The 23,405-nt window shown below is 42.3% G+C and overlaps 2 protein-coding genes across 9 annotated transcripts in view; one reads left to right on the top strand and one right to left on the bottom strand.

Annotated features, from left to right (window-relative positions):
• RBM33 (RNA binding motif protein 33) overlaps positions 1-18,531 on the bottom strand; it is a 98,755-nt gene extending 80,224 nt beyond the window's left edge. For all 8 annotated transcript variants that reach the window (XM_084785458.1, XM_084785459.1, XM_084785464.1 and 5 more), the window contains exons 1-3: positions 18,391-18,531; positions 5,460-5,538; positions 237-285 (exon numbers count right to left, since the gene is read on the bottom strand). In XM_084785458.1, the coding sequence (XP_084641584.1) occupies positions 237-285; positions 5,460-5,538; positions 18,391-18,433 (171 nt within the window). In that variant the 5' untranslated portion in view covers positions 18,434-18,531. The remainder of the gene's footprint in view (positions 1-236; positions 286-5,459; positions 5,539-18,390) is intronic.
• Positions 18,432-21,542, top strand: LOC311599517 (uncharacterized protein; the record flags this gene model as incomplete). Its single annotated transcript, XM_084785467.1, has 2 exons — positions 18,432-18,830; positions 21,377-21,542. The coding sequence occupies 2 exons, from the start codon at positions 18,432-18,434 to the stop codon at positions 21,407-21,409; spliced, it is 432 nt and encodes a 143-aa protein (XP_084641593.1). The 3' UTR covers positions 21,410-21,542.
• Between the last annotated feature and the right edge of the window lie 1,863 nt (positions 21,543-23,405).

The following is a 23,405-nucleotide window of genomic DNA, read 5'->3' as shown; positions in this document are numbered from 1 at the left end:
TTTGCTCTCCATGGTACTATCCAGAGCACCTACTACTAAGCAGCCATTCTGCTGAGCTGAGGAGTAACTCCAGGACAGAACATGCTGAGCATCTATGAGGCTCAGAGCAACAAAACAATCACTCCATTTATAAACTTCTGGTCCATGCTCAGCTCTCTAGAAGCCCACCTCATATACAAGGGATGGTAGTGTGTCCCTGTAATTAAGTAATTCTTCTAAGCGATCTTATTTTTTACCTTTTTGCCAGACAGTAAATCTTCTCCAAGCAAGTCATCTTCCAGTTCACTAGGGAAAGAGAAATAGAAAATGTCACTCCTATTAGACTAGAAAATGAGCAGTAGTCACTCAAAAATCCAGTAAAGGCTCCAGGGTGTGGGTACTTTCTGGTAGCTACACTTTTCCTCCCTCTACAAAAAGAATAGGTATTTTCAAGGACACAGGGACAAGTCTGTCCATTTGTCAGCTAAGGTCAGGATCAATACAGAAGGTGGCTTACTAGATTTTAGCTGAAGCTCAACACCACAGTAGAGTACTATATCCCTTTGTACCCACTGAATTATCAGCAAAATAAATACATGCAAAGGAAAACCTAAGCTTTCTCCTATCTTTAAAAAACTTATAAAGTAAAGGAAAAGGTGTAAAATGCCATTAATCAGGAAGAGAAAAAAAACACACAAGAAATCATCTGATACTCATCAAACTAGTAGAAAACAACAGAGATCTAAAGTAATTGAGTGAGACTGATGGGTGACTCTGTAGTTAAGAGCACCTCCTGCTTTTGAAGAGGATGAGTTTGGTTCCCTGCACCCACGTCAGGCAACTTACAACAACCTTCAAGTCCAGCTACAGCGGATTCAACATTCCCTTCTGAACTCCAAGGGCACTGTACTCACATGGCATGCATGCATGCACACAGGCGCACACACCCAACTTAAAAACATCTTTCAAAGAAAGAAATTTAAAATTATGATGAGGTTATAAAATTATATGCAGTTACTAAGGAGTTAGGTGTAGAAATCACAGTGGTCACCTGCCCCATTTCCCAGCATGCTTTTGGCTGAAGTGACTAGGAACAGGTTTTCTTCAGGCTCCAGAAGGAACCTTTAACACATCAAGAAGTTTGACTCACGGCATTTTTAAAATGTTTTTATTCCTCAGAGTTATGTAAGACCATTCCATTGAGGTATAATACACAGTACCTCTTTTCCCTACTCCCATTTGTTCTCTTTGTTTCCAAAGCAATTCTGTTTCTTTCTACATTCTTATCACCAGCACATATGTGATACTATGTATGTATTTACAACATCTAGGTCCCAAGGCAAAAGAAAAAAATGTCAAAACAATATTTTTGTTAAATAAAAATGGCTACCACTAGATTATGTTTTTAATTCCAGGGAAACAACTTCTTAAAAGCAAATGATTTTATAAACCAACAGAAACAAGAAAAACACAATTAAGAGTCATGATGATGGCCCACAAAAATCTAACTGTACCAGATTGGAGAGGTGACTCAGTGGTTAAGAGCACTGTCTGCTCTTCCAGAGGTTGAGTTCAATTCCCGGCAAGCACATGATGGCTCCCAATCATCTATACTAGGATCTAATGTCCTCTTCTGGCATGCAGGTATACATGCAGATAGAGCATTCATATACATACAATAAATAAAGAAATAAATTTCTTTTTTCTTTAAATCTTACTGGACCAATATTCTTACTTAAACTATTTAGGCTCTGGTTAACAAATTCTCTACGTTTTGAGATTAATACCAACACTAATTTACTATTGCTGAACACAATACTAGGAGCTCTAAGAATGCAAAGACAGAGCTGAAAAGTATGCTCCCATAAGAGACCTTTCAGAACTAGAAACAACCTGGCAAATGGTTCGGTTCATATGCTAAAAGCTACTAGTTACCCTGTTAACTAGTCTCACAGCCTCACTTCATAACTAGAAATATGGACAAGACCTTAAACAGCCTGCCAAATGTCATACAACAGAAAGAGATGGAAGACAAGGACGTTAAAAACCACCTTCCTGACCTCTGTGCAGTTCCTTCCAACATTTTGAAACCAGTAACACTTGGAATTTGATTATCTTCTATGTTACATTCCTCCTGTGGAGGCAGGAAACTAAACTGCCAGCCAATGCCCTATTTGAGAACCTGATGCTGTATGACCAAAACCATGCAAGTACCTCTTTGAAAACAAGTATCTCTCCATGCCACAGCTTTACAGAATGGAAAATGGAGGGCAATACAGCTTTCCCAGGACACACTAACTGGGTTGGTAATAAGAGAAGTAGTCATAATTACACCAAAAAAACCTGCAAAGAATACACAACTTTTCCTAACAAGCAAAAGCATTGGAAAATAAGACACCAATTTTCAATGACTGTATCACTTATTGTCAGTCACCTGGCTATGTATGATAGCATGGGCACAGCTTGAGAACCCTGTCTCCTGCCCTCTGGTACCTGTTCACTCTAGTCCCTTTCAAGCCATTCTGGACTTGAACTATGTCCTCTATGAATGGCTCACATAGCTGTCCTCACCTCCAGCTTCTGGATTCAGTCAAACAAGGGAAATGTCACCAAACTGGAAGAAATCAGCCTTTCCCCTCTCATCAGTCCAAGGCAGGACAGGGACAGCCCTAACCCACACATGCATATAATACCACCACCTCTACCACCACCTCCACCTCTACCACCACCTCCACCACCACCTCCACCTCCACCTCCACCACCACCTCCACCACCACCTCCACCTCCACAGTTTTCCTGGCTGCCCAAACCTGCCCTCCCCTGGGACCCAGGCAGGAACTAGTATGTTTTGGGCACTTCTCCTCATTCTTTAAACCTATTCCCTAAAGCCTTCATTAAATGATTTTCAGTTAATATCTTTTCAATGTGCTCCTATCTTACTTAAACTTTATTTTAAAAAGAAGCATGTGCTGAGTCAGCATCTCCATATTCTCCTGCAAATCTCCACTGACACAACACGAGAATGGGTTTTTATAACAACCACTCTTCCCAACTTCTCCACTATGTAGCAGGCAGAAGGTGTTTTATGCTTAAGCAATATCAAAAACATGCAAAACAGAGAATCTTGAATGTGCAAACATCATACTGCAGACCATGTGGGAAGAGAAACTGGTTTACAGGCAGAGACAACTGCTACCCATACTGAGGAGAGTAACAAAACCAGGCTTCCTGACGCCATGGCCAACCAGCACTACAGGAAAAGAAGCTGCCAAAAAACTACAAGTCCCAACATCAGACAGATTCAGGAGCCAACCAGGATAAATTCCAACTGATGGACTATTAGAACAGACTGACAACCAGAAGGTAACTACCACAGATTAAATACAACTGACATAGGAGACTATGCTTTAAAATTATTCTAAAGCAATGTGCAGTAGCGGAAGATGTTATAGATAATTACTTTGGAAATGAGCAACTGAAAATCTGTCTAATCTGTGCCTTGAAAGAACTTCCTAGTTAACAAACACATTACAGGAAACAAACCACCGTGACTACTTGAAGTTCTCCAGAAGTGTGTGACTCCTAGTACAGGTACTTGACAGACATGAGAGGCTTCCACATACCCTGACTTCAATGTGAACAACCTTCACACCTATTCACATATAATAAAAGAGGTTTGACCATCTAAAGATAAGAAGCTAAGCAGAAATCCTACAGTACATAACATTTTGTTTCTTTCACAAAGAACTAAAGTCTTCAGTTCTGAAAAATGACCTCCAAAGGCCATGATTCCATTAAAGACATGGTCTCCTGGGTGGTGCTGATGAAGGTAATGAGACTCTGAGGAAACAGGGCCTAATGACAAGTCCCAGGAAAGCTCCCAGGATATAGTGGGACATGGATTATGTTCCTGGCTCATAACATGAGTGGTTTTACTTAGCCAGGTGCCTCTACCACGATATGCTTCCTCATCAGAGGCCCAAAGATAATGAGCCACTCAATCATCAACTGGAGCCTCCAAAACTATGAGTCAAAACACTTAACTTCCAGCTGGGCAGTGGTGACCACCCTTTAATCCCAGCACAGGCAGGTGGATTGCTGTGAGTTCAAGGTCAGTCTGGTCTACAAAGTGAGTCCAGGACAGCCAAGGCTACACAGAAGTCCTGTCTTGAAAAAACAGAACAGAAGAAAACAAAACAACAAAACAAAAAAATCACACAACGTCCTATGTTAACTGTCCAAGCACTGTAGTAACAGAAAATACAAATGGGAAGAACCAACACTTTAAAATGTGGACCTTTATCTGGATCTAATTCCAAGCCACAGGAAAGTAGACATGAATCTGCACTGTTAGAATATGCTGACACAGGCACACATGCAAACGTAACAGGCAATAGGGGAAATATGAATATTAGTCAGACATGTATAAATGGCCAAGTATGTGTAGTCAGGGATTTTGCTTAGATGTAATGTGGCTGTCCTGTAAATACTCTGCATTTTAAGAAATAGTCTCAAGTGTTTCCAGGTGAAAAACTACATCTGATTTGAGGGGTTTTTAGACTGTACAGAAAAACTGATAACCATTCAAGTTGGCTGACAACACATTGGGTTCACAGTGCTCTATTACACTTCCACACGTCTCTGAAAGTCCAAGTTAAATATCAATCAGTGTAATCAATTTCAGACAGACTGTACCCTGATTTAAAATAAATTAACTTTATCAGAACCATATAATACAAACATACCTCCCCCACCTCCACCCACACAAATAAGATACATCTCTTTCACACCCTAATAGTCCTCTCTAGACTCCTGACAGATGCACTGAATGAGTCAGGAAAAGCTAATTAATCTTATGTTGATCATCCAAGATTACACTGTAAATAATCCTATAAACTTCTGGGCATTTGTTCTTAAGCGGAATCAGTCCATGACCATAGTGTGTTTTCTGTTCACTCGCCTTAGCACCACCTAACACAGCCAGCCTGTGCACCTCCAGGACTCCTTCTCTAAAAGTAGAGCTTCCGCCAGAGGCACCCGCCACAGTGAGAGGACATCAGCTATCATCAACTGTTTTCTACTGAGTGTGCAAATGTGGATACTATGCAGGCATGTTCTCCTGAACTAATAGGTAGGGAGACGAAATTAAAATCAATACATATTAAAATGGCAACAAATTTAAAAGTCTTGTTAACTACTGGGTAGGATATACAGCAAAAGGCACTGTGCTGTCCAAATGGTCATAGTGTTGTTCTATAAACAGAGAGAAAGCAGGCTCATGCTCTGCACAGCTACTTACAGCGTAAGCTCGGACCTGTCCCTGCTGCAGCCTGAAGAGACCTCCCATCAGTCCAGCAGGGAGGTTCATGTCGGATAAGGCACCAAGGGGCCAACACACTACCTTTGGCAAGATCTCTGTATCCAGTGCAGGATCCCAGACATCACACAGAGCACTCTGGGGAAGCCAAGTGTAGACATACCTGTCCCAGTCCTCATCAGCAGCCCTTCTTCTCCAGGACCTTTCTGCACCAGGCTTGTCAAACTGGTCAAAGTCATCATCTGTGAATTAAGAGCCCATGCAAGTCAGCTTTGTTAAATTAAGACAGACACAAGGCAAATGCTAGGTTACCAGTTTCCTTAGAGTCCAGCTTAACCCTTCAGATATCTGTTCATAGCATCATAAATCCCTCACCATGCTGAAGCATTAGGTTTTTAAAAAAAAATAAAATAAAAGCAATCTAAAATTTATTAAATGCTAGACATGAAAATACAGTGAGAACAGCATTTTAAAAATTATAGCTTTTTACTGCACAAATGATTTGTTAAAAGTTACTCATAATAATTATTTTGGCATTCATGGTTTCCTAAATAAGTAACTAATAATATAATATAATATAATATGTATACAATATAAATAATAATATAATACAAGCTATATAGAAGTTTTCTATTTGGCCACATTTTTATAAAAAGTAAAAACTGTCAAACCTTAAAGGCCACAATTTCAACTGTATTATATTTAACTTAATATATCCAAAGTTTGACCATTAAGGGATGGATTCAGAACAGACAGCAGCAGTGGACATTTTGCTTTGGTGTGAAGTCCTAAGTGCATAGTTTATACACACAGCACAGTTCATATCCCAACACAGCTAGAGGACACTGAGACAGTTCAGAAAGACAGAGACGTTCTTTCTCTCTTTTGTAAAATAAAATTCATCTCACAAATTTTCTGTAAGTTTAAATGTGACAATATATTTTTAAAATAGGAGAGTCACCTGAGAGTTATTTTTATTGTTAGGAAATGCTGGAAACAAATTAAAGTTTTCATGTGACGTTGGGTGGTGGTAGTGCACATCTTTAGTCCCAGTACTTGGAAGGAAGAAGCAGGAAGATCTCTGAGTTCGAGGCCAGTCTGATCTACAGAGGGAGTTCCAGGACAGCCAGGGCTACACAGAGAGACCCTGCTTCAAAAAAAACAAAAGGGGGATGGGGGGAGCAGAGTCCACCGAGGCCCAGAACACTTGGGTGACACAAGTATCTGCAGCCTAAAGTAATTTCTCTAGCTCAGACTGGAAAACTAACCACTGAAGTTCTAACAAAGCCATCAACATATCAACCCTTACCTAGATCAGACTCCTAAAAAAAAAAAAAAAACTGGTAAAACTGTTTTTAGCTGGGCATACTGGTGCATACCTTTAATCCCAGCACTTGGGAAGCAGAGACAGATGGATCTCTGTGAACTTGAGGCCAGCCTGGTCAACATAGTGAGTTCCAGGAAAGCCAGAGCTACATAGTGAGACCCTGTCCTTAAAAACAAACAACTTTTTTGTCTAATGACTATGTAAAGTCTCTGAGATGACTCTAATGACAAGTATCAAGTAAAAGACACATTACAGACATTCACTACATGTTCTAGGTTGTGGCAGCAGAACCAGTGTTCCTCCACAATCACAGGCTGCTGGGCCTAGTTCTCTGGTACCTTTATCTCCCTCCCCCCCCCCCACCCGCTGTGGCTCAGCTGTAGGGGACATTAGTAGAGAAGGAACCTTCTCCACACCAACACCCACCTATGATGGATACTCAACCCAGAGAACCCTGCTGAAGGGGGAAAAGAAGCTTCACATGCCAAATCAGCAAAGGAATCAACAAGCAAACAAGACTAAGAACCCCAGGGAGGAGTAGGGAAACAGTACCCACAGCCACTCCAAGGTATTACAAGATATTACCTCAACATCCATTTCCAAGAAGGAAAAAAAAAAAAAGACCATAAACTGTTGCTGAGTAACAATTTCCTCTAGTCCATCCTACAGGAACTCAAATTAGCTTCAGAAAGTCCCTAAAACTCAACAGATTCACTAGGCACCTCCCTCCCAAGAGTAAACTGAGACTGTTGAGAGTCACCCTCAGACAAGCCAAATTGTGAAGAAGACACTCAGACCAGCCAAGCTGAAAAAAAGAATCTTGAATAATCAGACAAGACTAGCTGCAGAGTAAAGGTTTAGATCAACTAAGTCACTTGAAAAGGACACTTTTGAGTCCCTTGCAAGCTGTTCGCAGTGTGCTTCAAGTTCTCAGACAGCTGTGTTTGAGTCATTTCTACTCCTGTAAGTAACCTCACCCACATTCCTGTAAGTAGCCCCCCTAAAACTCACTGGTTCACCAAGCTGGACTTTGGTGGTTTCTGTACTTTGGTCTGTAGTAAACTTATTATCTGAGGTGAATAGGCGGGTGTGCATGTGTATTTTCCCTCTCCCCAGGAAAAGTCTTATGACACAACATACATCAAAGAAACAGAAAGGTGTACCCTTCATACATGGGGATGGGAGGAAAGAGGTAGCAGAAACTGCTTGTGAGAGGTTCATAAAAACATTTAGGTAGCCATCACAGAAGGAACTAAATGAAATTAGGAAGAACCAAAAACTTAGGCGGTAATGCCACAGCAAAGGACAAATAAAGAAGCAAATCAGTTCAAAACCAAATAAACCTTGAAATTAAAAATAAGAGAAGGGCTGGCAAGATGCCTCAGTTGGGGCAAAGGTACCTGCCACTGGGCACCAGACTAAAGATCAGAGTTCAAGCCCCAGAAGCCCCACATAAAGGTAGAGGTAAAGAACCAATTCCTGCAAGTTGTTCTCTGACTTGTGTATGTGAATGAGCACACGCGCGTACACGCATACACACACACATACACACACACACACTTTAAAAATCAAATACATCATAGGAACCAGGCATGGTAGCTCCCATGTGTAATTCTAGCACTAACTTTGAGGGTTGAGGCAGGAGAATGGCTTAAGTGTAAGGCCAGCCAAAGCTATGAGGTGAGATCTAGGCAAGCCAGGGTCAGAGTATGAGGCCCTGCCTCAAACAGTTAAACAAACTAAATTCAACTACAGGGGTCATAAAAGCAGATTCAAGCATGCAAAGTAGAAAAAAAATGAAATGACCACTATTGCAGACAACATGGATAATCACTATCCCATGAATATAGACACAAAAGGAATGCCAGAAAGGAGGTACAAAGGATCAGGAAAGACACCTGAAGATATAGCTGAAAACTTCCCAAATTTATTGAAAAAAAAAAAATCAGCTTTCATATCTAGAAAAGTTCAACAAATTTAATTTACAACACAATAAAAAAGGTACAATATACCAGTTAAAATGTACTAAATCCAAAGGCTAGGAGAATTCTGAAAAGAAGGGGGCTGGAGAGATGGCTCAGCAGTTAAGAGCACTGTCTGCTCTTCCAGAGGTCCTAAGTTCAATTCTCAGCACCCACATGGCAGTTCACAACTGTCTGTAACTCCAGTTCCAGAGGATCCAACATGCTCTCACAGACATACATGCCAGCAAAACACCAATGCAAATAAAATAAATAATTTTTTAAAAAAAGCAAAGTTGGGCTGGAGAATGGCTCAGAGGTTAAGATCACCGGCTGCTCTTCCAAAGGTCCTGAGTTCAATTCCCAGCAACCACATGATGGTTCACAACCATCTATAATGAGATCTGGTGCCCTCTTCTGTGTTCATGTGTACTTGCAGACACAACACTGTATACTTAATAAATAAATAAATAAGTCTTTTTTTAAAAAAAGCAAAGTAAAGCAGAGTATAAGAAAAAAATCTGAAAAAGAGAAAAGGCCTCATCACTACAAGGTAACCATAGTAAATGTCACTCATCATCAGGACCAGTAGGTAACAAAGGGTAACAGAGCTCAAAGTGCCTTATAGCCTGCAAAACTATCCTTCATAGAGATGAAAATAACATGCACAGGAAACTACAAGCAAGATCTCTGTGGCTAGCAGATCCACAATAACTGAATTATGTGGTATGTGAAAATCATTCCATTACTGTTTTTTGAAATAAGATGAAAATGCTTTTAAGTTGAGATAATACTAGACATTAATAGGACACTAAATAATGGCTGGTGTCCTTGTGAGAAAAAGATTTGGAGATAAGACATAAAGCAGGAGAAAGGCCATGTCAGGCCAGACAGTGAGGCTTCTAGACAAGTCCACTAGGAACTGGAAGGGTATGCTATCCAGACCCCCCAGAGACCTTCTGGTCTCCGGACTGTTAATCACTTTCCATCAAGCTACCTACCCACTTAATGGTGTTTAGATACACATACTTATATCTTCTACCGGAATCGGGGTCAGGGTGTAGTTCTTATCCTTTGTCAGCCATTCCCTGTGCTCTCCTGGGTGTGCACATATCTTCATGGTATCTTGCAGATCCTATGAGCTTTTTTCCCCTTCTCCATTAAATGGATATTCTCACAGACCTCCATATTTGCTCAATCTCCTACTGAACTGAGAGATTAGTTCCAAAAGTGTTCTTTTCAGATCTAGACTTGCCCCTTGCTGCTTCTTTGTAATTTCCCTTTACTGCTGTCTCATTTCTGAGCATGCTGTTCTCCAGACTTCTTTCAGTGTAAGCTTGTTCACTTGTTTTGGTTTCTTGTTTTGTGGCCTGGGGTTTCTTAAAGCAATTCGGGTATTTAAAACAGTTACTTCTGTTTCTGGGTCCCCGGTGGATGGTTCCTATTTCTTTTCCTCCTGTGAGGATTTTTTTCATTTAAAACTATGTATCTTGGATACTTCAATAGAGTAACAAAATTCATCTCTCCCATGTCCACAGTTGCTGCTTTTACTCTGGCAGGCTATTATCCATTAAATGACTTCCAAATCATTTCTTCAAAGACTATCCTATCCCCCCTTCTTGAATGAGGTTACTGAAACTTCTAGCTAGCCAGTGACCTAAAAGGGTTCTCTTTAAATACCTCAATACAACAAGGTAAGGAAAAATTCAACAATGCATAGCCATGATAACAATAAACAAACTGAATCTGCAGCAACACTCTGTAAAAACACAGAAGAAAATCTCTGGGGGCTATGCAATTATTCTTTTATGTAACAGGAAAATCAAAACTAATGGAAGATCTGACAAACTGAGCATCATGAGAACCTACAGCATCTACTCTCCCAAAGGCACAGTCAGGTAAATGAAAAGAAACCAGGCAGCTCTTACTTTCCCATTGAACTATTCCTGCCCAAGCATCACAATGGGTAGCCAAGACCTCATCTGCCATCTTCAGGGAGTGGGAGCCGTGCTGTAGAAGGGAGTCCTAACTGTAGGGTTGTCAGGAAGTGCTGATGCTGCACAGTAGCTGTTGAAGTCATTACAATCTACATCAATCTATCTTTAAATTTTACAGACAATTGTGTGAGGAGTTAGTGAGGAATCAGGATATACAACCCTCTCAGCTCACTGATGTGTCCACCATAAGGGCATGACTGTGAGACTGCATTCCTGGGAGGCTAAGAGTTGAAAATGAAAGTTCTAACTATAGCAGAATTTTAGCAGCGACATTGTCTCTGGCATGAATTCTGGAGTGACAGCACCGAGGCTTTGAAGTAGCCTTTTATAAATAGTTAGCGATTGTTATCTCTGGGGTTTTATTTTTGTTGTTGTTGTTGTTTTGTTTTGTTCTGTTTGGGGGGATGGGTTGCTCTTCCGAAGCATTCTCAGAGTCTTTGCGCAACCTAGTACCAAGGCTGAGAATTGCTTAGGCAATGACACTTACCTAATGCTAGACAACCCCTAGGTCAGATAAGAGGTTTTGGTATGTGGCAACAGTGCCTTCTGTATAACAATACAGAGGCTCTGCAGGCTGGAGAGATGGCTCAGTGACCACTGTCACCTCTTCCAGAGGTCCTGAGTTCAATTCCCAGTAACCACATGGTGATTCACAACCATCTGTAATGGGATCTGATGCCCTCTTCTGGCATGCAGGTGAGCATACACTCATATACAATAAATACATGTTTAAAAAAGAAAAGGCTCAGCACAATGGGCTGGAGGATCAGTCTTGAGAGGCTAATCCTACTGCTGCTGAGAAGCCTAAATTCATCTTGCAGTGTCTCTCTTTCTCGAATCAATTGTAACACACAACCCAGAACACTGACTCCTTAAATACAAATTTTGGTTTTTCAAACCAGCCCCCATTCCAACAGGGAGGGGAAACTCCTCTCCACAAAAGAGAACAAATTCCAAGAGTTTTAAAAACTGCCTAGGAACCAGAAACAAGACCCAATATTTCCTTTCAGCATACTATAATTAGTGCCCATCAAAATTCTTGATCACTTGGACCTCGGAATGTGCCCTTAGTTAAAAGCAGCAAAGAAGTTGCATGTATAATTAGTTCAGATAGTCATTCCATTCGAGTGGGTCCCAAAACCAGTAACTTGTGTGACAATCCACTCCCATACACCTAAAAGAAACAATACAGGCCTAAAGTTATCTGTGCTCACGAAAAGTGTCACTACAGTAAGCAAAAGGTAGAAACTCCAGTACAGTTGGGGAAATGATTTGCCTTTTTAATGTGTTTTAGACACATGATAGAGGATCACTTAGTTATTTAAAAAGAAGAAAATTCTGCAACTGGGGAGATGGCTTAGTGGATAAAGTACTTGTCATGCAAGCATGCAAGCATGAAAACTTGATTTTGGATCCCCAGAATCCAACATAAAAGCTAGGCCCAGCAGCATCTATCTATAACCCCTGTTATAGATCCCTAGAGCTTGATTTCCACCCAGTATAATCACCAAAACCTAAAAAATCTAAAACACCCAATCACTAAAACCAGAGTCCAAATAGCAATAACTAACGCAATTACCAAAGTGTCCTGGTTAGTTTTGTGTCAACTTGACACAAGATGGGGTCATCTGGGAAGAGGGAACACATTTGAGAAAATGGCCTCTATCAGACTGACCTGTAGGCAAGCCTACGGGAAATTTTCTTACTGATAGTTGGGGGGCGGGGCAGTCTACCCCCAAGTGGTCCTAGAAAGGAGACTGAGCCGGGAGCAAGCTGATAAGCAGTGCTCCTCCACGAGCTCCATCAGTTCCTACCTTGAGTCCTGACTTCCTTAACGGATATGATGGACTCTGGTATGAAAATGTAAGCTGCAATAAACCCGTTCCTCCCCAAAGTGCTTGTGATTAACATTTTAGCACAGCAATAGAAACCCCTATAATTCACAAAAGAAATAGGGGAGCTTTTGTATAGTAAAGCACTAAGAAATTTGAGAGTGTAAAGGTTTAAAAAAGTCAGGCATGGTGGCTTTTGGAAGCATCTGGAAGGCAGAGGCAGGCAGATCTCTGTGAGGTCAAGGCCAGCCTGATCTACAGAGCGAGTACAGGACAACCAGGGTGACACAGAGAAACCCTATCTCCAAAACAAAACAAAACGTTAAAAAAAAAAAAAAAAGAACTATTCCACCTACAATGACAATATGTTAACTATTAGAAACAAGCCAGGCAGGATGGTACATGCCTTTAATCTCAGCCTGGTCTACAGTCTGAGTTCCAGAACAGCCAGAGCTACGCAGAGAAATCCTGTCTCTTGAGAAAAAGAAACAAAAAAAGGAAGAGGAAAAGAATGGAAAGGAGGAAGGAAGGAAGGAGCAGCAGCAGTGGCCACCGCCACCTGGCCTATTCACTCAGGCATCCTATGTCTAGTGAGCTGTGTCTTGCACAGGTTACATACTTAATAAACACCTGATAGATGACAAATAACAAAAATAACTTGACAGGGAAACAGTCTTGACACTGGATCCAAGAATCCATACTATAAAAAGACCACTCTTAAGCAAAGCATGGCAGTGCATTCATATAACCCCAGCATCATGAAGAGTAAGGCAGGCAGAGGAGTTCAAGACCTATCAATTCAAGTTACAATGACTATAGAATTCTGTACAGACTCCTGGATGCTGATTATAAAGCTCATTGTTTTGAGTGCACCAAGTTAATTGAAAAAACATTCTGGAAAGAGCATGCTGGGTTACAAGAACATGTGCGCACAAACATGCTAGCAAGCCATAATGCTTAAAAGCTACTGACTGGAAATCCTACATAATAGAAAGGTAAAAAGCTAAGTACATGGAACCACAGAAGATCCAAGTTTGCACCAAACCCCAAACAAGGCTCCTTTTGGATTAACAGATAGATACACAAAGGCATGTTGAAAGGCACTGACCTGGAGACGTCTAAAAGAAGGAAATATAAGAACAGATACAAATCACAAGGTAAAGCTAAAACTGCCTTACAGTTCAGAGTTTAAAGCAAAGTCACAGGGAAGACCAAAGGGCCAATCATCAAAATATGAACTTAGAAACAAGAAATACATTTGCGTCCCAATTTTTTTTAAAAAGTGAATGCATGAACAAGAACTCACAAGGCACTCAAAGATTCATTTGAACACTACAAATGATCTAAAATACAGCATTGAAACTATTCAAAAGCTTAGATTTATAGGAAATGGAGTACTTGAATGATGCAATGACAAAATGGTACTGAGTGTTTTAAATATGACTAGAGAACAGCTGCCCAAACTCTCCATATATATGCCTCAGTAGCCCTAATCTTACAGGTCTCCATCCTCAGACATGAGGGCAGGCAAGCCCCCAACAGTGAAAAGGTAAAAATTATAGAGATGCTTATGAAAAAATAATAAATACTAATGGTAGGTAGATGTATCTTTCACCTATGGACACAGAAAGAAATGTTTCTCAAGTGAACATGCAAAACCAGAATGATGCACAATTCTATTCACACTATTTTTTTTTAAGTATACTATTATCAGTATGTATACAACTAACATGTTGTACTGGCCGGTTTTGTGTGTCAACTTGACACAAGATTCAAATTGTCAGAGAGAAAGGATGCCCAATTGAGGAAATGCTGCCATGAGATCCAGCTGTAAACATTTTTCTTAATTAGTGATTATGGAGGAGGGCCCAGCCTATCATGGGTAGTGCCATCCCTGGGCTGGTGGTCCTGGGTTCTGTAAGAAGGCAGGCTGAGCAAGCCACGGGGAGCAAGCCAGTAAGCAGCACCCTCCATGGCCTCTGCATCAGCTCCTGACTCCAGGTTCTTGCCCTGCTTGAGTTTCTGTCCTGACTTCCTCCAATGAAGGACTGTGATCTGAAAGTAAACTGAATAAAACCTTTCCTCCTCAAGTTGACTTCTGGTCATGATGTTTCCTTGCAGCAATAAAACCCTAAGACATGTGTATAAAAGGTTACTTCCAAGGTGGTCATGTAAACAACAGATATTTCCATACCTGCGGTGGTGCACACCTTTAATCCCAGCACTCAGGAGGCAGAGGCAGGCGGATCTCTGTGAGTTAGAGGCTAGCCTAGTCTATAAAGTGAGTACAGGACAGCAAAGGCTACACCGAGAAACCCTGTCTCAAAACAAAAACAAAAAACAAAAAACCAACACTCAAGGACTGGGAAGATGTCCCAGTTGATGAAGTATTTGCCACACAAGCATAAAGGCCTTGTTCAGATCCTCAGCCCCCACACTGAAAAGTGGACCAGAGGCTTTTGAATTTATAACCGCCATGCTAGAAGATGGGTGGGGGTGAAGAAAAGACAAGGCATCCCTGTAGCTCCAGGGGATTCAACACCTCAGTCTTCTATGGGCACCTATAGTTCTTAAAATCTTAAAAAGCTGGTGATGCATTTACTTGGAGAGCAGAGTCAGGCAGACCTCAGAATTCAAGAGGCCAGACAGAGCTGCACAAGACATTTGTCTCAAAACAAGCAAACAAACAACTAAAAATTTCCAAAGTTTATGTACCCAGAAAAACAAACCTGAAGCCTTTGTCACTAGCAGGCCTACAAAGCAAGAACAGTGGAGTCCTCCCCACTCCCTGATTTTGTTTTTTGAGGCAGTGTTTCTCTGTGTAGCCCTGCCTGTCCTGGAATTCACTGAGATCTGCCTGCCTCTTCTAAGTGCTGGGATTAAAGGGGTACAACCACCACCACACAGCCCAATTTATGACAAGTACATTCCTGTACCAAAGAATGAACTTAATGGATTATCAAGATGGTTTATTGGACAAAGGCAATTGATGCCAAGCCTGACATGAATGCCATAAATAAATATTGGCATTGGATAAATGTTGACATTGGACCTATTATTCTTTCTTAGGTGTGTTTGGAATTTCTTTTTTTTTTTTTTGGTTTTTCGAGACAAGGTCTCTCTGTGTTAGCCTTGGCTATTCTGGACTCACTTTGTAGACCAGGCTGGCCTCAAACTCACAGCGATCCGCCTGCCTCTGCCTCCCGAGTGCTGGGATTACAGGCATGCGCTACCACGCCCGGCATTTCAATCTTTTTCTTGACCCAAGAAACAAAATTTTACAAGTACATTTTATTTTCCTCACCTATAAAAATCAGTGTGAGACAAGGCACCCATCCTAACCCAGTTCATGAGCTGTTTTATGAACTGTTAGGCCTTAACATACATCTCAGCTTGGAGGGGTTTTGCTAAAATTTATGTTCTGACTTTTCTTTTTACACTGCAAAGCAAGAACTAGATCTTGACATTTATTATTTACTATTATTTGCCCTTAAAGACCTACTTTTGCATGTAACTGATCTCAAATGTCCAGGTGCAATTTCTCTTTACCAACAAGGGCCTCATGCTTCTCCCACTCTCACTTGACAACAGCAAATACCTTAACAGAACTACTACTGAAAGTTATGGGCATGCTTCATTCCTATAATCACCTGTCTAACACCACCATAACTGTACTTCAGCCACCTGCAGATTCAATTTGTTTCTGGCTAAATATTAGACACTGCAAATATTACTACCACCATCCTGCTAAATCAACCACTTACAATATATGAGATGATTTTAAACAGACAATTCTGGAACATTTAATGGATTTAGTTTAATAAGGTATTGAGATCAGGCTACAAGCAGGCTTTATTGGGGATAGGGAGATAAAGACAGGCTCTCACTATGTGGCCCAGGGTGCCCTCAAACTTGCAACCCTTCTACCTTAATTTCCCAAGTGCTGGGATTATAAACCCATGCCAGGTACACAACAGTCTTTTAATGTAATGAAACAGAAATCAGAGTTTGGCATAGTACCCACTAAAGTAGCCATGAAATTTGTCCAAGTACAAATCACAATATCAATGTGAGATATAACTATAAAGAGTCTGAAAGTCACTGTGCTAGGTGATTATGCTAATCTCAGGTGTCAAGTAAGCAAGCTATAGATAAAAAGAAGGTATTACCTACAATGTAAATATTTCTAGTGTAATGGTTTTGCTGTTATACAGCAAACATTATAGATCTAGTGGACAAAAGGAGGGACAAAATATTTTCTTTTAAAGGAAACGTTTCAATCCCTAACTCATTTGACAAGTATTTGCTGAACACATGCACGTGGCCAGGAACTTGGGGTGATTGGCCAAGCAGGCAGACAGGATTGTCCTCACAGGTCTTACAGGTTACTCAAGAGGCCAAATTTAAAAACAACAACAACATAGAAAATTACAGATTAAGACAAATGTTCAAGGGAAAACAAGAATGCTACTAGATTGGGAGGGAGGCACTGGGATGGGAAACAGACAAATATATAAGGCAATGATTTTTTTTTTTCCAGTAAGGCCTCCACCCTCAGGAGCCGGAACCTGCTGAATCAGGAGACAGACCTATAGGGCAGGAATAGTGCAGTGCACATGCGGTGAGAAACTCAAGCAGTCCCAGGACTGCAGAGCTGTTTAGTACCAGGGACCAACTCATACTGAACTTGCCAACCTTAGTAAGGTCAGTTGAGCCTAAATAATGTGAACGCTGGCACCACAGTAAGATGGAAGAAAAAAATCCAATCTTCCAGAAAACAGACCTAGCCCTCTTAAACTACAACCCTCAATCTTTCTGGCCTAATAATATATGTTAAATATATTATTCATATATCTTATTCATGTGGATCTTAACCAGTATTTACTATTATTAAGATTTTTAAGTGAGATATTAAAAGGACATAAAGGCACACAGTCCCTAGGCCATCCGTGTCAAGTCTTCACATGCCACACAGCCTCTGGAAGACCTCAATGCACACTAGTAATAAAACAAATGGGAAATACAAATAAGATCTTCATCTTTTCGCTAAAAACAGCTTTGACCCAAGGGTTCCCATAAGGCTGTGCCTTACATAAAAAAAAAACGATAGTTTTTACCTTCTCTAGTCAAGTAAGGCAGATAAAATGTTTTTACATTTAAATGTTTTAAGTATTTAACTAGAAAGCCTCGACTTTGTGTGTTTAAAAAAAAATCATCTATGTAAGCTGGCACTGACATACACAATACCACATCCTACCACGAACAGCATTTGGCATGGAGCCTCTACCATTTTTGTGTTTTATCATACAAACGTTCTGGTGTTGGGCCCAGAATTCCTAAGCAGGGTTGTTTTAACATGTCCGCCCATCTGTAAGCATCACAAAACGCCTCTGGAATATGCAGAATAGTTCAAGTTGTCTACAGCCAGAACCAGCTGGTGGCAAATGCTTTTGTTGTCCACACTTTACCATGTAAGGGTCTCCTTTTATCTAAGTGCTGAAACGTCACTTTCAAGTATTGTTTCACATCTTAAAAACCCTCATTCAACAAAAATACGGCTTTACTTAAAACTGGTTAGTCTTTCCACATCGTTTACGATTGCAAGAAATTAGCTCAGAAACTGACCCTTTGTACCCTGTCTTCATCCCTTTCAAGCATACAGCCAGACAATTACAGGTTTTCTTTAGATGATAGTGGGTATAAAGCACTCTAATAAGCCGCGAATATTTTTTTTTTCTTGCATTCTGAATGGGTTGCGTGCTGCTCCCCAGGGCGAATCTTCCAGGAGGATTAGAAGTCGCCAGGGCCTCCCGACCCCCGACCCCGTCGCGGGCCCGCCGACTTCGCGGCGCCGCCTCGGGCCTAACGCTCCGCGCTCCGGGGCCTGAGCGGCCTCGGCAGGCCCGGGGCGGCCCCGGCGGTGGCAGGGCGGCTCGAAGGCTGTACATAAAGGCTGCCCCGTGCGGGGCCCACGTACCTCCAGCGCCTGCTCCTCCGCCGGCGCCCAAGGCGGCCGCCATGGTGGTCCCCGGGCCCGGCCTTCAGCCGTCCCCCCGATCCGCTAGCGGGCGGGCGGCGCTGGTGCGGGCCGGGGAGGCGGGGGAGCGGCGAAGGCCGGACCCGCGAGCGAGCAGAGGCGAGGCCCGCGCGTCGCGGTCCGCAGCGGCCCCTCGCCTCCGCAGGAAGAAAACAACACTACGGCAACATGGCCGCGCCGCGGTGCACGCCGGGAGGAAGGCGGGCGGAAGAGCCGGCGGGGCGGCGGGCAGCGGGAGGGCGCCCGAGGTCCTCGGAGCCGGACCGCCCCGGAGTGCTCGGCGACGCGCGCCAGCTAGGAGGACCGGCGTACGGAGACGCCTTCCGCCGGGCGAAAAATGCAGAGGCCACAGGCGGGAGGACGGTGGACGGCCGCACGCCGTAAATCGAAACGGAGACTGTCATAAGTCGCCTCGCAGCAGTCGGCACGGCTACGCTTTACGACGGCGGCTTTGCCGTCGCCAAGTGGAGCCTAAGCGCGGCCCGCGGTAGTAACGGCCGAGTCTGGCTTCCGCGCGACCAGGCTTGAGGCGCGGGAACGCCGCGTCCACGCACGCGCGCTCGCGCTGGTTGGCAGAGATCCTGGTACCTGGAGTCTAGGGTGTGTCGCGGTGGGGCAGGGGATGGGGCGGAACTAAGGACCACAGCCTCAAAGGCCGACTCCAGAGCATCCCCTGGCAAGCGCCCAGACCCTAGATGGGGAGGTTTGGAGGCAGGAGTGAGCTGGAAAGGCTGAGGGGCAGCGCAGGGTGGGCTCCTGGGGAGGCCGGGCGTGGAGGCTGGTCACCGCTCAGTGAGCAACCCAGACGTGGAGGGGCAAGCATTGATCGACGTTCACCGGAAATCATGGGGGCCCGAAAGAATGCCCCTGTGAAATTCAACCTTTGTGTGATTGAAATTTTTCCTCATAAATTTGTTGGAGACGATAAATATTCTTATCTGCTTTTATAAGTAATGTTCGTTTAAGAAACAGAAGAAAACTATTTCAACCACTGAGCCTCATTGAATAAGTTTCTATAGGACAGCACATTAATAAAGTCATATCTAAGTTTCTTGAACCCCTTGTCAGCGTCTACAAATTTTTGCCCCGTGCAAGATGAGATGCCCAACTCAGTTTTTTCAAGATGATCTCAGTAGTAATCTTGAGGAAAAACATCTCAAAAAGATGCAAAATGATAAAATTACTTCATAATACTTTCTTGGGGGGTGGGGTTGCAAGACAGGTTTTCTCTGTGTAACCTTGGCTGTCCTGGACTCGCTCGGTAGACCAAGCTGGCCTTGAACTCACAGATATCTGCCTGCCTCCGCCTCCCTGAGTACTGGGATTATAGGCGTGCACCACCACACCCGGCTTACTTCCTAATACGTTATTACCACATGGAAAAAGACATGTATCTCAATTAGAACCACTAAATCTGAAAAGCTCCAGGACAGAAAGCTCTAAACTTTTTTGTGCTCAAACATTCACTAGAAAAACATTTAAATATGAATGCCTAATATTTAGACATTTGATCACTATCTGTGAGTAAAGATTTAATCACTTCTATTTCCTCATCACGACATACCACTTCCAGTCACCTCGGTAACTTGCTACAGAAACCTGTTGAAGGTTCAGTATCAATTGGGATAGCAAACTACATTGCTTATGGTGAAAATGGTCTCTGTTACAATGCTTCTGCCTTCAGAGCACCTTAGCAGGAACCCATCCCTTTGTGCTCTCTTAGTTGAGGTTACTGACTAAGTGTGAGGGTTTAAAACTGGCCTCTCGCCGGGCGTAGTGGCGCACGCCTTTAATCCCAGCACTCAGGAGGCAGAGGCAGGCGGATCGCTGTGAGTTCGAGGCCAGCCTGGTCTACAAAGGGAGTCCAGGATGGCCAAGGCTACACAGAGAAACCCTGTCTCAAAAAACAAAACAAAACAAAAAAAATGGCCTCTCAGAGCTGTTATGAGATATGCTGGCTCCTATAAGTCAGGAGCTTTTAAGCCAAGAAGGCTTCCTACTCTCAGTGAGTACCTAAGTGGCCCTGAGACACCATGGCTTCCTGGAAGATGAAAGAGGCACACCTAACACTCAAATCTTGGCTTTTGGATCCTTTACGCCAATAATAATAATAATAATAATAATAATAATAATAATAATAATAATAATAATAATTTCTATTTTAAAAACTCCACCTGTACTGATTAAACATTTTAATCATGGATGAATAAAAATAATGTGCACCTACAGAGTGAAGTCAGAGAACAGTTTGTCTTTTTGGTAATCTCATCAAAGATGTCTACCTGACACCCAGAGTAGTCACTGGCCAGCTACTAAAGACTTTCTATTGGCTGAAACCCAATAAAAGAAATAAATAAGATGGATTCGTGACTGAAACACAAAGTGAAACAAGTTCGTAAACTATGAAGGAGTCTTGGAATGAGCATTTGCTGCATACTATATACCTCCATAAGTGCCATATAGTTTAGTAATTAAAAACTGGGGCAACAGGGGCTGGAGAGATGGCTCGGCGGTTAAGAGCACTGTCTGTTCTTCCAACGGTCCTGAGTTCAAATCCCAGCAACCACATGGTGGCTCACAACCATCTATAATGAGTTCTGGTGACCTCTTTTGGAGTGCAGGCACACATATGGGCAGAATACTATACAAATAATAAATAAATCCTTATTCAAAAAACTGGGGCAAATGAAAATTAAATTACTCAATCAAAAGCCACTGGATCTGTACTTCTAATAAATGAATCAGGCTTTCGACTCTATGTCTGTCTTGACTCAAATCTCATGCTCTAACATAGCTATAGCTTAAGAAAGTAAAGTTTTCCAACAGGAGAAGTGAAATCCAGTGATGAGTCAATTCTCCAAGCAGACAGAGGCTCTCCACATTTACATTTAATGTTGAAGATATGCTCTCTCCACTTCCTCTTCAGGTGCCTGCTGTCACGCCTTGCTCTCCATTGTGAACTCTCCCTCCAGAACCATAGGCTGGAATAAAATTCTTTCATAAGTCAAAAAATAAAATAGAATGTATACTTGAGTCAATTGTTGGGAAACCAGGAGAAACTCCTCCTGAAAGATCTTCTGTGCAGGTTTTTAGTCTTCAAAAGCATCAGATTTATGCCGGGAAAATCAAATAGGTGGAGTTCCAGGCTACAAAAGAGTCATACAACGGAGGGCAGCACATGAATCTGAAGTGGCTTTCCCAGAGGGAGTGTATTAGTGAGACAACGTGTGACAGTAGGAATGCCTCAGGACCAGAGGAGTGGGACATGACCACTAGTTTCCTGACTTTGGTGTGGTTGATATGTAGGAATGCTTTTGCATAATGCACAATAAGGTGGGAGTGGGTACCTACTCAGAATTTACAGTCACGCATTCCACCCAAACATGCAGCTAGAGATTCCGTAGTTAAAAGCACGTACTGCATTTGCATAGAGGCAGTTCCTAGTACCCATGAAGGACAACCCCCAGCCACCTATAGCTCCAGCTCCATGGGACCTGACCCCCTTTTCTAGACTCTGCGCCTGCACACTTGTACATACCCACACGCATATACACATAAGAAAACATCAAAACCTTTTTTATTAAAAAAAAAAAAAAAAAGAAGCAGAACATATGTTAGATACCAGGAAAAAAAGAAAAGAAAGGAAAACAAAACAAGAAACAAGATAGAACCAATGGAATTAGCAGAAAAGGATTTTCAAACAATTATAAATATCTTCAAGGACTAGGGGGGAAGTAAGGTCCAAATAATGAAACAAATAGAGAAAATTAATTAAAATTTCTAGAGCTATGCTTGAAATAAAATATTTAGTGGAAGTAACGAACACAAGTGGTGAGGGGTTCCTGGGTGTGGCTTGGTGATAAAGTACTGATCTATGTATGGCTTCATCCCCACCACCAAAAAGGAGACATGCTTTGTTTTGTTTTTTAAAACAAGTGGGCATGTGAACAGGGTGACACACACTTGTAATACCCGGCACTTGAGAGGCAGAGGCAGAAGGATTGTTTCAAGTGCCTGGACAGCCTAGTCTATATATAGCAAGTTCCAAGCAAGCCAGGAATTCACAGCTAAACCCTGCCTCAAAAAGCAAGAACTGATTAATTCAGTTTGAGAGGCTGATTCTGTTGACAGTGCAGCAGGAAGGATGGACAAAGGAAATAGTTACCAACACACATTTCACATACAATGCATGTACCACTAGAGGAACTGGGACTCATCTGTGCACAGAGGAACTGGCACTGTGATTTGTATGTGAAGTACGCCTTATAGGTCCATGTGTTTAAACACTTGATCCCATCTGAAGGTGCTATTTCAAGGCTGTGAAACCTTTACAGTTGAAATGAAGCTGGCAGAAGTAGGACACTAGGGAAGGCCTTTGAAAGCTGTACCACACCCTTGTTCAGACCCATCTTTACTTTCTGATCAGCCAAGATAGGAAGAAGTTGTGCAAAACTACACCTATCACGATGGCCCTCCACCACCAGGTTGGACTGTACCCCATGAAACCTGAATCCAAAATAAACCCTCCCTGTGTGCAAAGTGTTTGCAGGCACTTTGGGAAAGCCTGGAAAGTTCTTTTAAAAGTAAAAGTACATTTTTCTGCCCAGTGAGATAGCCCAGCAGGTAAATGCACTAAACCTGACAACCTGAGTTTTAATTCCCAGAGCCCACACAGTAGAAAAGAAGGAAGGAAGGAGGGAGGGAAGGAAGAAAGGAAAACTGATTGCCACAGCTTGACCTCCATGCACAGCCAGGATATACACATGCAACAAATAATATTTTAAAGTACTCTTAATATATAACCCAGCAATGCCACTCCTAGGTATTTACCCTAGTGAGCTAAATAAAGATGTGGTCACAGAAAACCTGTGTGAGCGCTTATAGAGCACGTGTGAGGGCTTGTTGCAGGCTTATCTGTGTCAGAAATAATAAGTAGGTGGCTGGATGAATTGGTA

This window comes from Acomys minous (genome assembly GCF_964271855.1).
Source record: "Acomys minous genome assembly, chromosome: 6".
In the NCBI taxonomy this organism is placed as follows: Eukaryota; Metazoa; Chordata; class Mammalia; order Rodentia; family Muridae; genus Acomys; species Acomys minous.
The sequence above is the reverse complement of the archived record's forward strand: the minus strand, read 5'-3'. Positions and strand labels throughout refer to the sequence as shown.